At 37.7% G+C, this 16,022-nt stretch overlaps 2 protein-coding genes across 2 annotated transcripts; one reads left to right on the top strand and one right to left on the bottom strand.

Moving 5' to 3' along the window:
* The first annotated feature begins 6,119 nt into the window (after positions 1-6,119).
* Positions 6,120-9,289, top strand: LOC109157011. The gene is made up of 4 exons (XM_019304897.1): positions 6,120-7,139; positions 7,242-7,635; positions 7,714-9,059; positions 9,230-9,289. Exons 1-4 carry the CDS (start codon positions 6,120-6,122, stop codon positions 9,287-9,289), a joined length of 2,820 nt encoding a protein of 939 aa, XP_019160442.1.
* Positions 9,290-14,090: 4,801 nt separating this feature from the next.
* Positions 14,091-14,707, bottom strand: LOC109157082 (cytochrome P450 76C1-like). Its single transcript, XM_019304957.1, has one exon. The coding sequence runs from the start codon at positions 14,690-14,692 to the stop codon at positions 14,102-14,104; it is 591 nt and encodes a 196-aa protein (XP_019160502.1). The 5' UTR covers positions 14,693-14,707; the 3' UTR covers positions 14,091-14,101.
* Positions 14,708-16,022: the final 1,315 nt, after the last annotated feature.

The raw sequence follows: 16,022 nt of genomic DNA, 5'->3' as shown, positions 1-16,022 counted from the left end.
GATACGCTGATCGTCTTTCCATACTGAGCTGATAAAACCGCGTAAGACTCTTAAGGAAACAGCTTTCCTAAATCAGATCTTCAGTGTCAGTTCTTCTGTCGTTGCTTCTGCTTGATCAGTAAACTATAGAACCAACCGGACAGACTCTAAACCTATCTTAGTATGCCATGATAATATTGCCAATTATAATATGGGGTTTTTGAACATAAAAACACTAACATATAGCTATAAATTAAATTGAATCAAATAATTAAACCAATAGGTCTCTAGCAATCAAATGAAACAATTAATCAAAATAAATAAAAGCACAGGAGAATATCAATTACTCAAATGAATATAAATTCAACATTAAGAATTAATTAAATCTCGCAGTACAAATGGATCCAAGGTTCATGTAATCTTGACCAAGTTAAAAGAATTAGCCACACAGGGCCCCATGAACTAGAAAACTTATCACTCTGTAAAAATATAAAATAAAGAAGATAGTCTGATGCCTCCAACAAGAACAATTCACTACTATTTATCAAGGTTTCAAAAAACGTTAGGCGCCCCCTACGCGCCAAGGGGGCGCCTAGCGCCTATGGTGCCGATTTATTTTTTGATTTTTTAATTTTTTTTTTTAAAAAAAATTAAAATTAAAAATTGTGAAATTCACTAATAAAACATAAGGTTCCTCTAGTTTTTTCTTACAAATTATTTACATAAGTGGTTGTAAAATTGTTTTGAATATTGTTAAAACCATCTAAATACATAAAAAAAATTAAAATTAAGAACAAAAGAAGCATTTTTTGGAGAAATTAGAAGACCAAACCGCCTGCGACAATTTGCGATGCATAGATCTCAAAAAAAAATATGCGATTTGAAAAAAAAAAATTGTCCAAAACGGACAATCGAGTCAAAAGTTATGCCTTACCGAACTTTCTACACTTTTCAACAAAAAAAAAAAAAAAAAAAAATCTAAAAAACGCCGGTTCGGCCGTTTAATCGCCGCCTAGCTGCCCAGCCGCGGAGGAGGCTGATTCCGGCCAAATCGTCCGCGGTCGGGCGGTAATCGGCGCCTAGGCGCGATTTTTGCAACATTGCTATTTATATACTTCTAATCTCAACCAAAATCTCTTAAACTAAAGAGAACAATTAATCTGAAAAATTAATTTGCACCTCTCAAAATAGCCCCAAATAGCTGAAATTATCTCTACCATTCGATTTCCGGAGTCCCTGCTGCAAAACCATGGGTCGTACAAAGTGAATTAGGAAGCCAGAAATTTGACACACCCGTGCTGCGACCGTGTTGACATTCCACTGTGTGACACATCTATGACCCGGGTGTGTCATGGTACCTACGGTTGCTATGACCCGGGTGTGTTACCGCCGTGTCATGATCGTGTCCCAATTCCAATAAGGGACACAACTGCGACACATTCCCGACACAACCATGTCGCCGAACCCAGCCCTCCCCTGACCAATTCTGCTCTAGATCCACCTCCAATTGATCCTCCCAGGCCTGGACGTCCTCAACGCACTCATCCAATGACCCTAAGGCACTTGACTCATGATTCCCCATATAACAAAGCTTTAATTGCCCTAAATGGAGGATCACGATGGAAGAAGCATTTAATGCACTGTTGCACATGTAAAAAAGCTTTAATTGCCCTAAAACTTTGTACAACAGCACTTGGAAGCCAGTTCCAAATAAACGAGATATGAATTTGATTGGATGCAAATGGGTTTATTGAATCAAAAGAAGAGCAGATGGTAGAATTGAACGATACAAAATCAAAATTATTGCATGCCATAATACTATAATAGTAGCTGCACTTTTTATATTTTGTATGTATGAAGAATGCAATGGCTTAATTGTTGGTCCTAGATAAATTGAAGTCTAGAAGAAGATTGAATATGTTTTAGAATGCTTTTAAAAAAATATATAGAAGAAAGAAGAAGAAATGGGTTAGTTCTTCAATTAATGACCAATCAACGCACTACAATGTGAAAGAACACAATTACACACTAATTAATGTAGTAATGCCATTTAGTATGCATACATAGATGATGGAAATTGGCACCCCATTATGCTATATTCTTTCTATATATTAAAGCCATATAGCCATGGCCAATCAAATGGCTGCATTTTCCCGCCTATGTAAAATTACTACGTAGTTTCAATTATTAGGTGATTTTTCTTTTGTCTTTTTTTTTTTTTTTTGGTTTAGATCATTTAATTGATCTTTTGCAATTTGTATTGCTTTATAGGACTTTTCGTATTCCAATGTATTGATGGTGAATTGAATTGCTAATACTGCCGCTTTGCACTACCAACTAATAAATTAATTAATAAAATGATATATAAATGCACTTGGTATCTTCAGTTTTCAAGAGGCATGCATACTAAATCATCATGATTGTATTTTTTTTTAAAGGTGAAATCCTCCATATTGCAGCCTATATAATGACCACTCAGATGAGAACATTTGCATGCATAACACGCCTTGCAGAGCAGAAACCTTTTCAAAATGCATTCTTGATACATACTTGCAAGCCAAACTCGCATTTACACAAAGAAAACCTATAAGAATTAGTTTAGTGAGAAAATGTGAAATACAGGAATTTCAAAGATGAACATCTAGTAAAAACGAAGGACATCTAACTAGAGCAATGACTGCCTATTCATGATGAGGTAAACATACCTTATTTATGATCTTTTTAATTGTAAGCTGTATTATTTGTGAAAAGTTTCTATAAAATGTTTTTATTTTATTTTATTCTGTTAGGGTACATATATTTTACGAAGATAGATACAGTGAATGGAATGGAGTGATTTTGGAATTGAACTCAAGTAGGATCAAAATAGTTTGAAGTAATTCTTTTAATGTAAAGGAAGCAGGTAATTCAATAGGTTGGAAAGAAATGCATTTACATGAAAATTCAGTTTATTGTTTACTGAAATAAAAAGACTTGAGTAATTCGAGCTAGAGCGGTTTCTCTCTGTTCGATAAAATTCTCTCGTTTTCCGCAGCTTTCTACTAGGGTTTCCTAGGTCTTCGACGGTGATCGGTGTCTTCACTCCGGACGATGGCCGGCGACGTAAGCATGGTGGGCGAACGGTTAGGGCAGGGCGAGGAAGTGAGTGGACATCACGAACAAAGGGGTGAGGGGATTTCCGATGGTGGTTTGCGACGGCAAGAGGGGGCGAGGCAGGGCGGTGGGCGGACTGGTGGGGAGGGGCTGATGTTGGGATGGGCAGAGGCGGGGAGGGAATGGTTCCAGGTTACATGCGAAGGGAGGGGGAGTATGACGGTGGGGAAGGGTTGCGACGTAGGGGTGATGGACCGGTGAGGGATGCAGGTAGTGTAGAGGGGAGATTAGGGGGCAGTCGTGAGCAGCATGGGAGGGGAGGGGATGGGTCTGGTCGGCCGGCAGTGGTGGCTGAGGTGACGGGGTTGACGGACCGGTGGGCGGATTGGGCACTGCTGGAGGAGGAGGGTGCGGTGTTTATGCCGGGAGGGGAGAATGACGGGGATGAGGGTGAAGGGGAAGGTGAGGAGGAGACATGGAGGGTGGTCGCGCGGTTCTTGACGCAAAAGCAGATCAAACTGGATTTTATGAGGCAGGTGTTAGCGTCAGTATGGCAGCCAGTGCGCGGGGTGCAGGTAACGGAGATTCAGAGGGGTTTGTTCTTATTTGTTTTTTTCCACAAAATGGATATGGACTACGTTCTGAATGGGGAACCCTGGGCTTTTGAGAACAATGCTCTTGTGTGTTGGGAGGTGGTGGACGGGGTGAATCCTGTGGATGTGAAGCTGGACATGATTGATATGTGGGTACAGCTGCACGACATGCCTAAGGGGGTACACATCTCATGCAATTCTGGAACAGGCAGGGAATTTTTTGGGCTCTTTTGTTAAGCATGATGAGCGTTTTGAGGGGGCATCATTGTTAACTTTTCACCGTATACGGGTGTCAATACCGGTTGATAGGCCACTGAGGAGGAGAATGAGATTGATGAAGAGAGACATGACTACAACTTGGGTTAATTTCTGGTATGAGCGGCTGCATAAGTTTTGCTATTTTTGTGGTTATATGGGTCACTTGCATATGTTTTGCCTACAAGCTAGGGAGGCGGAGGCGGAGGTGCCAGTGGATAGGTATTTGTACGGTCCGGATATGCGGGCTGGTGGTTCCCGGAGCGCTCCTAGAGCGGTTGGGGATAGCTGGCTCGTGCCGGTCGGTGGGAAACCACGTCCATTGGTGAAGCCACGGATGATTGGGGCAGTAGAAGGGGACAGGAGAAGTGAGAGAGTAACGCCCACGTGTATGTCTGAGGATGAGGTGGTGGTGGCTACGGCAAAGCATCGTAGACATGTTACGGGGAGGGGGGAGGATGGTGTGGCGGAGGAGGGAGTAGTGACAGATGGTTCAAAAAACTTGCCAATGGCGGGAGCTGGAGTCCAGCCCCGCCCGTCATCATTAGTACGTTAACCTGGAACTGTCGTGGCTTGGGCAATCCACACACAGTTCGAGAAGTTGTGGACATGGTGTCCCGTAAGAAGCCAGAGTTTGTGTTCTTGATGGAAACCAAGGTGGAAAGGAGTCAGGCGGAGAGAGTCCATGTCAGGCTTGGCTACGAGGGTTTGTTCTATGTGGATAATGACGGGTTAAGTGGGGGTATGGCACTACTATGGAGGAAGAACAACACGGCCAGGTTGTTGAGTTATTCGCCAAACCATATTGATATTGAGGTTAGTATGACAGGCAAGTTATGGCAGATGACATGTTTGTATGGTTGTCCGGATCGAAGTAGAAGGGAGGAAACCTGGGAGCTGCTGAGTGTGTTGAGAAGTAGATCTGGGTTACCTTGGGTGGTGATAGGGGATTTTAATAATCTTCTCTATCAACATGAAAAGAGAGGGGGGAATCCATATCCAAACAGCCTCCTGCGTGGGTTTGGGGAAACTGTTGATGAGTGTGGGCTAGTGCAGATGCCAATGCGGGGCTGCCAGTTCACTTGGGAAAAGAGTAAAGGAATGGTGAATTGGATACGAGAGAGGCTGGATAAGGTGTTAGTTACGGATGAATGGGGGAATATGAATGAGAATGCTAGGGTGGAGAATCTGCAGACTAGGAAAGTTAGATCACTCGGCTTTGTTCCTCTGTGTGAATGCAATCACCATGCGTAGGGTAAGAGGGCCGAGGAGGTTCAGGTTTGAAAATGCGTGGCTATTGGATGAGGGGTGCAAGGAGGTGGTGGAGACAGCCTGGCAGGAAGGGAGGCCGGAGGGCCTGTTGCACTGTCAACAGGTGTTGAACTCTAAAGAAGGAAGTGTATATATGTATTGCGATAATGAACTGAATGAATAGAGTACAGGAAGCCTATGCTCATATACAAGCTAAAGGGAAACTCCTAACCACTTATTTCAAAATTCAAATGGGTAGTTAGGATACTTCCTCTAACAACCTACTAACACTCCCCCTCAAGTTGGAGCATAGATATCAAACATGCCCAACTTGTTATATATATATGAAACCCGATTTTTACACAACCCTTTCGTGAATATGTCAGCCAGTTGATCACCGCTCCGAACATGTGTAAGTGATATGAGTCCTTGCTCCACTTTTTCCCGTACAAAATGGCAGTCAACTTCAATATGCTTCGTCCGCTCGTGAAAGACCGGATTATTCGCGATGTGTATGGCAGCACAGTTATCACACCACAAATCTATCGGTAACTTCACTTCAACACCCACTTCTTTTAGAATGTTACGCACCCAGACTATTTCGCTCGCCACATGAGCCATAGCTCGGTATTCCGATTCAGCACTTGAACGTGACACCACATTCTGCTTCTTACTCTTCCACGAGACCAAATTGCCTCCTACAAACACACAATAACCTGTCATAGACTTCCTGTCACCTGGTGAACCAGCCCAGTCTACATCGGAGAATGCCTCAACACGCATATACCCGTGGTCAGCATAAAGGATCCCTTTTCCAGGAGCACCTTTCAAATATTTCACAATCCGAACCGCCGCTTCCCAGTGAGTCTGGGTTGGTGCACTCATGAATTGACTAACCACACTCACTGGAAATGCAATATCTGGACGGGTAATTTTGGTAAGAAACTGATGCGATGGGGGGGGGACCAGTTTCATAAATTTGGCCAACGCATTGGACAGCTGCGGAGACAGCAAGAGAGATTCCATGATGTAACGGATCAGGATGCTTTGGCCGAGTTTCAACACAATGAGAATCAATTAAAGCAGTTGGAGGCCCAGGAGGATGTGTTTTGGAGGCAGCGTGCGAAACAACACTGGCTACGGGGTGCAAATACTAACACGAAGTTCTATCACAGGTATGCTTCTGCCCGTAGAAAGAAGAATTTTATTGCTAGTCTTAAAAATGATGATGGTCAATGGGTGGAGGGTACTGATATGCATTCGGTGGTATTGGAGTACTTTAATAGCATATTTACTTCTAATAATATGAGCTGTGATGATCCCCTTTTTAATGATTTTGCCCCCCGTGTGTCGAATGAGAATAATGAGATGTTGAATCAGCCTTTTACGAAAGAAGAGGTAAAAATAGCGTTGTTTGCTATGTACCCGGATAAAGCACCAGGCCCGGATGGAATGAATCCGGGTTTCTACCAGCATTTTTGGTCTATTGTGGGCGAAGATGTGTCTGGTTTTATTCTGCATGCTTTGAACTTTGGAATATTCCCAGAAAGCCTGAATGATACTAACATAGTTTTGATTCCTAAGAAGGAGGTCCCGGAGACTGTTGCAGAGTTGAGACCGATTGCGTTGAGCAATGTCATTTATAGAATAATGGCAAAAATGATGGCGAACAGAATGAAGAATTTGATGGTTGATATCATCTCGGAATCACAGAGTGCATTTATTCCTGACAGATTAATTACAGATAATATCTTGGTGGAAACAGAGGTGGGGCACTACTTGAACAGGAAACAGTGTGGTGTAGTAGGCTGGAGTGCACTGAAATTGGATATGTCTAAAGCATATGATAGGATGGAGTGGAATTTTTTGGAAAAAATGATGAGGGCGCTGGGTTTTGGTGACAAATGGGTCAAACTAATAATGTTGTGTGTGACAACAGTGAGCTATACGGTGATGGTGAATGGGGAGGTGGGTGGGTGTGTCAAACCGACTCGTGGCCTCAGGCAGGGAGATCCTCTTTCCCCTTGCTTATTTATTTTCTGTGCTGAGGCTCTTTCGATGTTATTACAGAGGGAACAGATAACAGGTTCTATTCATGGATGTAGAGTGGCAAGGGGTGCTCCTCCGGTGTCCCATTTATTCTTTGCGGATGATAGTCTGCTTTTCTTTAAAGCAAATATTCACGAGGCTAATGTTATTAAAAAATGTTTGGAGAGGTATGAGAAGCTTTCTGGACAGGTGGTGAATTTTAACAAGTCAAATATATGTTTTAGCCGGAATACCCAACATATGGCTAGAACGCAGGTGGCAAGCTGTCTCGAGGTAGTGCAGGCAAATAATTTTGGGAAATATCTGGGCCTCCCATCATTTGTGGGCAGAAATAAAAGAGCAGTTTTTTCCTATGTGGAGGGAAAGATCAGGCAGAGGATTGGATCGTGGAGCACAAAGTTATTGTCTCAGGCTGGTAAGGAGGTCTTATTGAAAAGTGTGGCACAATCTATGCCAACTTTTTCAATGAGTGTTTTTTTGCTGCCTAAAACAGTTTGCCAATCCATTGAGAGAGCCATGAATAGATACTGGTGGGGAAGTGGGAATGATAGGGGATACATTGGAAGGCATGGGATAAATTATGTATCCCCAAAGAAGTTTGGTGGTCTGGGTTTCAAGGAATTGAGAGCTTTTAATCTGGCTATGTTGGGCAAGCAGGCGTGGCGTTTTTTGACAAACCCAGATTCGCTGGTCGCAAGAATATATAAAGCCAGGTATTACCTCACTTCTAGTTTTGTTGACGCTACTATTGGTAATTGCCCAAGTTTTTGTTGGAGAAGTATAATGGCAGCACATCCAATAGTGGTAGCTGGGATAAGGCGCAGGATTGGAAATGGTGAGACAACTCTGATTTGGGGACACCCATGGCTCCAGGATAATCCAAGCCCCTTGGTACAAACAATTATGCCTGAAGAGTTAAGAGAAGCACGAGTAGCAGGTTTGATAGATTCACAAACACGAACATGGGATCCACATATATTATCTGATTTATTTATCCCTGAGGATGTGAGCAGAATAGTTAAAATTCCTGTTAGTCCTGATTATGATGATTCATGGTACTGGATGGGTGACCCAAAAGGAATTTATTCAGTAAAGAATGCCTACAGGCGTATTATTGGTGATTATGAGAACAACCCAGGTGATTTTGATAAATGGGTTACAGTGTGGAAATTGAAAGTACCACCAAAGTGGAAGACTTTTTTATGGAGAGTAGTATGTGATATTTTACCCACTACCACGAATTTAATTAATAAGAGGGTAGAGATTGACCCGGTTTGTCCTATGTGCATGATGACTAATGAAGATGTGTTGCATGCGTTAGTATATTGTGAATATTCTGTATTAGTTTGGAGTATAACACGATTACCCATCACAAACATTGTTACAGATTCGTTTGCAGCATGGCTAGCTGGGGCTATGGTGATTTTAACAGAGGAGCAAACACAGCTATTGGTGGGTGTTTTGTACAATATTTGGAGAGGCCGCAAAGAGGCCAAGTCACGGCCACAGGCTATTGTGAAGGGGCCGGCGGTTTTGCTCGAAACATATGGTGGGGTGCACGGCCGAGCCAAGCAAGGAGGAGTACAGCGCCACTCTGAACCGGAGTTGCCAGATTATCACATGCGATGCTATATAGATGCGGGGTATCGGCAGGAAACCGGGGAGGCTACCTATGGGATTGTGTTATTAGAGCCTGGAGGCTCGTTTGTGGCAGCAAAGAATGGAAAATCACCCTCTTGTTTTTCACCACTCATGGCGGAGGCTATGGCTTTTAAAGAGGCACTGTCCTGGTTAGTTGAAAGAAGTATCAATTCGGCCAGTCTGCTCACGGACTGTATGGTATTACGTACCACCATTCACCACCAGACTACACCCATCCACTCGTATGCGGGTTTAATAATTGACCAGTGCAGAACAATGTTGTCTTATTTAATTTTGTTTCGTTAAACTATGTGTCTAGACAGATTAATTTACATGCTCATACTTTATCTTCGTTAGCTTTTACTCAGGAACATTCTAAGTATTGGGATTCTATCCCGCATGATGCTATTATGGCGTTCTTTAATTAATACAATCGACAGATTGACTTTTCAAAAAAAAAATAAAAAAAATTAGGTTATTGGTTTAAAAAAATGAGATTAATCTACTTTTTATACTTACAATTTTATTGAAAAGGAAAAAACTTGTTAGGAATATTTTGTAAATTTTGATGAGCCGAATGTATTTTTGAAAAATCAAGTAGTCCCCATTTTTATTCTATTTGAGTCAGTTTGAGTATACGGAGTATGGTGCACCCATATCATGCAACCCATGTACAAGTCTGGAAGATCATGATTTATTTGAAGAAGTTAAGCGGGATTATAGCTTAACATAATTATGATGCGGATAAGTCACCAAGAACCATGTTAGAGGAGTTGGAAGAAACATGTGTGAGCTATGCTAAATAAACCTAAGTTCGAATCTCAAGTGAAGTATTTTTAAGCTGCATTTTTAAGCTTGGGAGACTAGCTTGGACCGTATGGGAGACTAGCTCTGACCGTATAACCGTATGGGAGACTAGCTTGGACAGTATGGGAGACTAGCTCAAGGTCAAGTATATTGGACCATATACTGTATGGGAGACTAGCTTGGACAGTATGGGAGACTAGCTCAAGGTCAAGTATATTGGACCATATACCGTATGGGAGACTAGCTCAAAGTATACCAAACCTTGAAATTGAGACTAGCTAAAAGAGAGACTAGCTAACAATATGGAGACTAAGTAAAATGCACAAGTGTCACAAAAGCCATGCACCAAATGGAGAAACATACCAAGTATGGTGGACCAAGCTTAAATTCGAAACATAGCATCTCACCATGAACAACTATGAAGTTTTTACAGAGGTTCCAGTATATTATTTTACAAGGATCATGAAGGAGAAAATATCTGATATATTTTCATATGAATATCAAAGTTTTTACGGTGGAATCGGAGACGCTTGAAGAAGGCTGATTCGCGGAGAAATTATTTTATACTCAAGCAAGAATCAGCAGATAAATTATTTGATCAACTTGACATGTCAGAGCATTTATGAAGGACAAGAAATATCAAGCTTGCTGCGCCGAACTTATTCAAATTTTGGAGGCTACAAAATTCAAGACACGGCAACGGGCAAATTATTCAAATCATCTGACAAAAAGGAGAAATGACATCTACCTAATATTTCAGATCAAGTTGACAATATCTTTTGATCAACTACAATTCAAAATGGACGATCGAGATCGAAAGATGATCAACGGGCAAATAGCTTTCACTAGCTATAAATTGTCCAAGCAGACTTGAAGACAAGCAGAAGTTCAGAGATAAGAACCCCAAGTGATTGAGCAGTTCAACAACTTGAACAACGGCTAAGACATACAAGCAAAAGATACAAGCTTTTTTTTAATTAGCCGAAAAGGGGGAAACAGAGCTTCATAGAATTAAATTCAAGTCTGAGTGAGAGAGAAATTTTATTTCTTTGTAATATTCTCTACTGAGTGTAGAAAGAGGGCGGAGTAACTAGAGAGAGTGAAAAACCCTGGTTGAGTGTAGCTTTGTGCGTAGCCCTCGTGGTGAAGGGCAGAGTTACAAGAGGAGCTTGTGAAAACCCTGTGAGGAGTGTAGCTTTGTGTGTAGCACTCGTTGTAAAGGGCAGAGTAACAAGAGGAGCTTGTGAAAACCCTGTGAGGACGTAGCTTTGTGCGTAGTTCTCGTGGTGTAGGAGTACAGCTTGGTGCGAAGTACTCGGGAAGACGAAGTAACAAGAGGAGCTTGCGAAAAACCTTGGAGGAGTGTAGCTTTGTGCGAAGCACTCGGAGAAGTGTCGGTGGACACGTATTCACTATTGTATCTGAGTGATCGAAGAATAGTGAATTTCCTCCTTGAAGTGAAAGGAGAAGAGTGGACTAGGAGGATTACACCACCTCTGAACCACTATAAATCTATCTCTCTATTTACTTACTGCTAATATATTTTGTGCATGCTTATTCTAACTGTGAACTAACCCGATTACGATTTATTGCTTATCTTTATCTGTCTGGGTTTGATAGTTCCCACGTTTGCATGCAAGCCAAACTTTACGTACATCATCCTTGAACCATATCAAGTGTTTCTAACGTGTTGCATGTTTAGAATCTCTCTTTGAGCATCACACTAATTAAGCATAACACTTTACCGCTACTTATTTCACTACACACTCTAAGTTGTTTATCTTGTTAATGCTTGTTACTTAGAGTTGAAATTATCAAAGTGTTATTTGCCTTGTGTGTTTTCGAAGAAAGTTTAAAAAGTTAGAGAAGTCTATTCACCCCCCCTCTAGACTTCTCGCCACCCTTTCGGGACCAACAAAACTTAATTATTTATGATTTATTACAATTTGATTGTTCATTCTAATACACAGTTTTGAGAGAAATAGTTATTAGATCACTTACTGAATTTTTGTTTTTAAAAATTTAAATCAGTTGTTAAATTAAAAGACGGTGCATGCCCAATACTTGCACAGAGATGAACAAATTTAAACAAATAATTATGAAACTGATATAAAGTAATTAGAAAAATGATGTATTCTTTATTTTCGTTGAAAACAAAAAAGTTAACTTGAAGAATTTTATCTCACCGAATATTTTTTTTAATTGTATTACAGATTTGGTGGCGTTTGTAAAGTAATCTGTAATATAAAACAAATAATTATGAAACCGATATAAAGTAATTAGAAAAATGATGTATTTTTTATTTTCGTTGAAAACAAAAAGGTTAACTTCAAGAATTTTATCTCATTGAATATTTTTTTAATTGTATTATATAGGTTTTGGTGGCGTTTGTAAAGTAATCTGTAAAATAAAACAGTACATATTTCAAGAGTGATTCTGATTATGGTAATTGATTTCACGAGTAGTCTAATTGAGGTTGATCTATGACCAAAACAAAATGAATAAACACAGATTCTGCAAAATGATGATCTAAATTGCATATTAAATATAAAAACATAAGAAATGGAAAAATGGACTTAGCTTTTTGTAGATCCGAATTTTTTGGAGTTTATTTATCTTCAGTAATAGCATCTAATCTAACACCGGAGAATTCAATAGAATGGAGAATATTAAAAGGAATCGCAACAAAACGGAAGAAAAAGGGAGGAATCAGAAAGAATCGTAACGAAGAAGATGTGTTGCCCCGTCGTGGTCTGCAGAGGGAGAACATGATGACAGTCAAATGGGTTAAAAGTCTTGATATGTGATGATAATGAGAATTTTGTAATTACGACTAAAAATGTTGTATGTTAAGAAATCTTTAATAATTTGTATTTTAAAAAAATAATAATTTGTACTTTCTTTATCATTTTGATAATATTATTAATCTGGGTAATTTATTTTAATTTCAAATATTTTCAGTTGTATTTTTATAATTAGACTTATATTATATTATATTAGTTTTATATTATGTCCTAATGCAATTTATATTAATTAATTTTTGAAACTCTTTATTATTATTTTCAAAAAAAAAATGAAACTCTTCATTATAAAATGTGTATTGTTATTTGTATTACCAATGTATGTTAATAGCCGTGATTAATAGTGATGGCCTGATGGAAGAATCCCTTGGCTGCATCATTTAATTATACTAACTGACTGTTCAGTCTCCAATAACAACCAGTTAATGTATTCTCTTCAAATAATATTTGAACTAAATATGTACAGACTGAAATTATTATAAATACATGTAAATAGAATATTTTCAGGGTTTGGACTTGATTTCATATTACAGTTGGGCAGAAAGTATGATGTAATTGGTAGTGTATTTAATTTGGATTATATATATATATATATATATATATATACACACGCACAAAATATTGATGTTACTCATTTAAAAAATAGATTTTGATACAAAATATGTTATATTTAAAGTTTAATCTGTTGAATATATTATATTTAACTACATTAGAAAGATAATAGTGGTACTGGGTATTAATTGTATAGTATTAGCATGTATTTAGTTTTATGGTTTTTTTTATGTTTTTTTTTGTTTGTTTAAGTATTCTTCGTGTTTGTTATAACAATTGGGTTAATGATTTCTTTACTTTTTATACTCTAAACAAATTAAATCATTTATGATCTACATTAATTTATTTAATTTCAAGTCATTTTTCAGAATTTAAAAATAATAAACCAAATCATAACATATATTTTATTTTGTATTTTTGTATTTAATCTTTTTTAATTAATACTATACTATTACAGTATTACTTTAACCAACCATTTGATTGATTTCTGCATTATTTGTATGAAAAGTTATATTGCATACGTTATATTATTTTTGAACTTTATATCCATAATTATGAATAGTTTTAGAACTGGTCCCAATATTTTACTTCTTACACATTATGCATTTTTGGGCTCAAAAAATGAAAATATCCAAGGAAAGTCAATTTATTTGCATGAGCATATGGATATCGGTAATCACATCAATTCTCAAAATGATGACATGCCAATTCAAGGTGTACAATTCAACACTCCGACAAGCAATGAGTTTCCAAATGGTCTCAACATTTTTAACATATGGGGACTCTACTGTTTGTTTGAACACTACACAAAATGTAGTTTACAAATAAATTTTCAATAATTTGTAATACTTTTGAATTTTCAATGTCATAACCTATTTTTAATATTATTCTGTATTTATGTAATACTAATTTTACATCTTACAATGCATTCGGTTTTCAAAAAATATTTATACTTCAATTAAAATAAGACTTAAGAATTATTAATAATTTCTTAATATAAATACAATATTTCTAATTTTTAGTCCGTGCATTGCACGGGTGAAATACTAGTTAATTACATAAAGACATATTTCTATAAGATTATTGGTAAAGCTCAAATTTAGATAACCTATGTGCTGGCACAACAATCAAGGGAACATTTTTCTTAGTGACTATCCCAAATTTATCAGATAGGTCAAGATTTTCACCTTTAGGAAGATGCCAGTCAAAGGAGTGCAACAGTGAACTCAAAATATAAATAAGCATTTTCTCCGCCAAGGGAATGCCGGCACAAATTCTCCTTCCAGATCCAAATGGCAAAAACCTATAATCATTGCCTGTATAATCTAAAACAGAAGTTTGGTTAAGGAACCTTTCAGGCCTAAACTCCAAAGGATTGTCCCAAAGTTGAGGGTCTCTATGTATTGCATACATATTCAGAAGGACTCTAGTGCCCTTAGGAATTGTGTATCCGCCAACTTGTGTAGTATGAGTTGGGCACCTAGGGACTAGAAGTGGTAATGCAGGGTATAAACTGAATGTCTCCTTCACAACTGCATCCAAATAGCTAAGCTTTGGTAGATGGACCTCTTCAACAATATTGTTTATTCCTACAATATCATCTAATTCCTTTTGGACCTTTTTCATTATCTCTGGATTATCAAATAATGTTGTCATAACCCACTCCACCATTGTGGATGTGGTGTCCGTCCCCCTATCACAATATCCTATATAAAAATAGTAAACTATAAGTTGAAAAAAGAAGTAACAAAGTAATTAGCAGCTAGCATTGGTTCAAAAAAAAAAAAAAAAAGCAAGCAGCTAGCATTAATAATGACTTTTAATTATAAAGTAAAATGACTTTTAATTCTAGACTACGTAAAATGGTATTATATGAATTAAATTTTATATTTCTTGAAGTAATTTGTTTGATTTACTTGTAGCACTTTTAGTAGATTCAAACATTGCAACCAATTGAAGCATAAACAATACTACATATACCAAAAAAATTGACTTAATATTCAATTTAGTCCTCGATTATAGTGATTTTTCTCGATTTAGTCATAAATGTCTTTTTGTGCTTAATTGGGTACTCGACTTCGATGATTTTACCTAATTGAGTTCCCAGTAACTATACTTGATAATTTCCCCTCGATTAATGCACAATTTAGTTTTTGACTGTAGTTATTTTGCAGAAATTAGTCCTTGACTATAGTAGTTAATACCTAGTTTAGTCATCAACTATATATGGTGATTTTTCTCGATTTAGTACTTTATTCTAACAGATGATGACTCAATTAGGTAAAATCATTAAAGTCAATGACCGAATTAAGCACAAAATGACGTTTATGACTAAATTGAGAAAAATCACTATAGTCGATAACTAAATTTGTATTAACTCAAAAAAATTTATATAAATTAAAATTTTGTATCATTTATATGAGTTTATTTGATTAATAAAGTTTGACAATTCCTCATGTAGTGAATATGGAAGTTAAAGACACTATTTGATACAAAAGTTTGATGGTACAAACAATATAATTCCCTTTTATAGATGATGTGTTTGTGACAATAAATTATTAGTGTGTCGAAAATGAATATTTTCAACTATTAGAAAGTCATTGGAAATGTCAAGCACCTTGTGCTTAGATGACATGTAGTGACCTCTCTCATATGGAAGGTCACGAGATCGAGTTGTGGAGGCGGAATAGATACTATAGTGTAATGGAGTTAGTAGAAAAGTGATTGGAAATTGGGTCAAGTGAGATTGTCTCATGAATCCTATGCTCAAATGTTATACTAATCATGAATGAATTTTTTGTTCCTTATAATTGAAAATGTAATACTTTTTTCATTTTTTAGTAAAAGTATTATATTTTCCATCAAAACTATTACATTTTCCATAATAAGTAATGTTGGCAAGTACTCCTTACTTATAAGAGAAAATATAATACTTTTGAGGATAAATGTAATACTTTTAAATCGAAATGTAAAAGTATTACATTTTCCCTTAAAAGTATTA

Source organism: Ipomoea nil, unplaced genomic scaffold (genome assembly GCF_001879475.1).
Source record: "Ipomoea nil cultivar Tokyo-kokei standard unplaced genomic scaffold, Asagao_1.1 scaffold2761, whole genome shotgun sequence".
Lineage (NCBI taxonomy): Eukaryota > Viridiplantae > Streptophyta > Magnoliopsida > Solanales > Convolvulaceae > Ipomoea > Ipomoea nil.
This window is presented reverse-complemented; position numbering and strand designations above follow the sequence as displayed.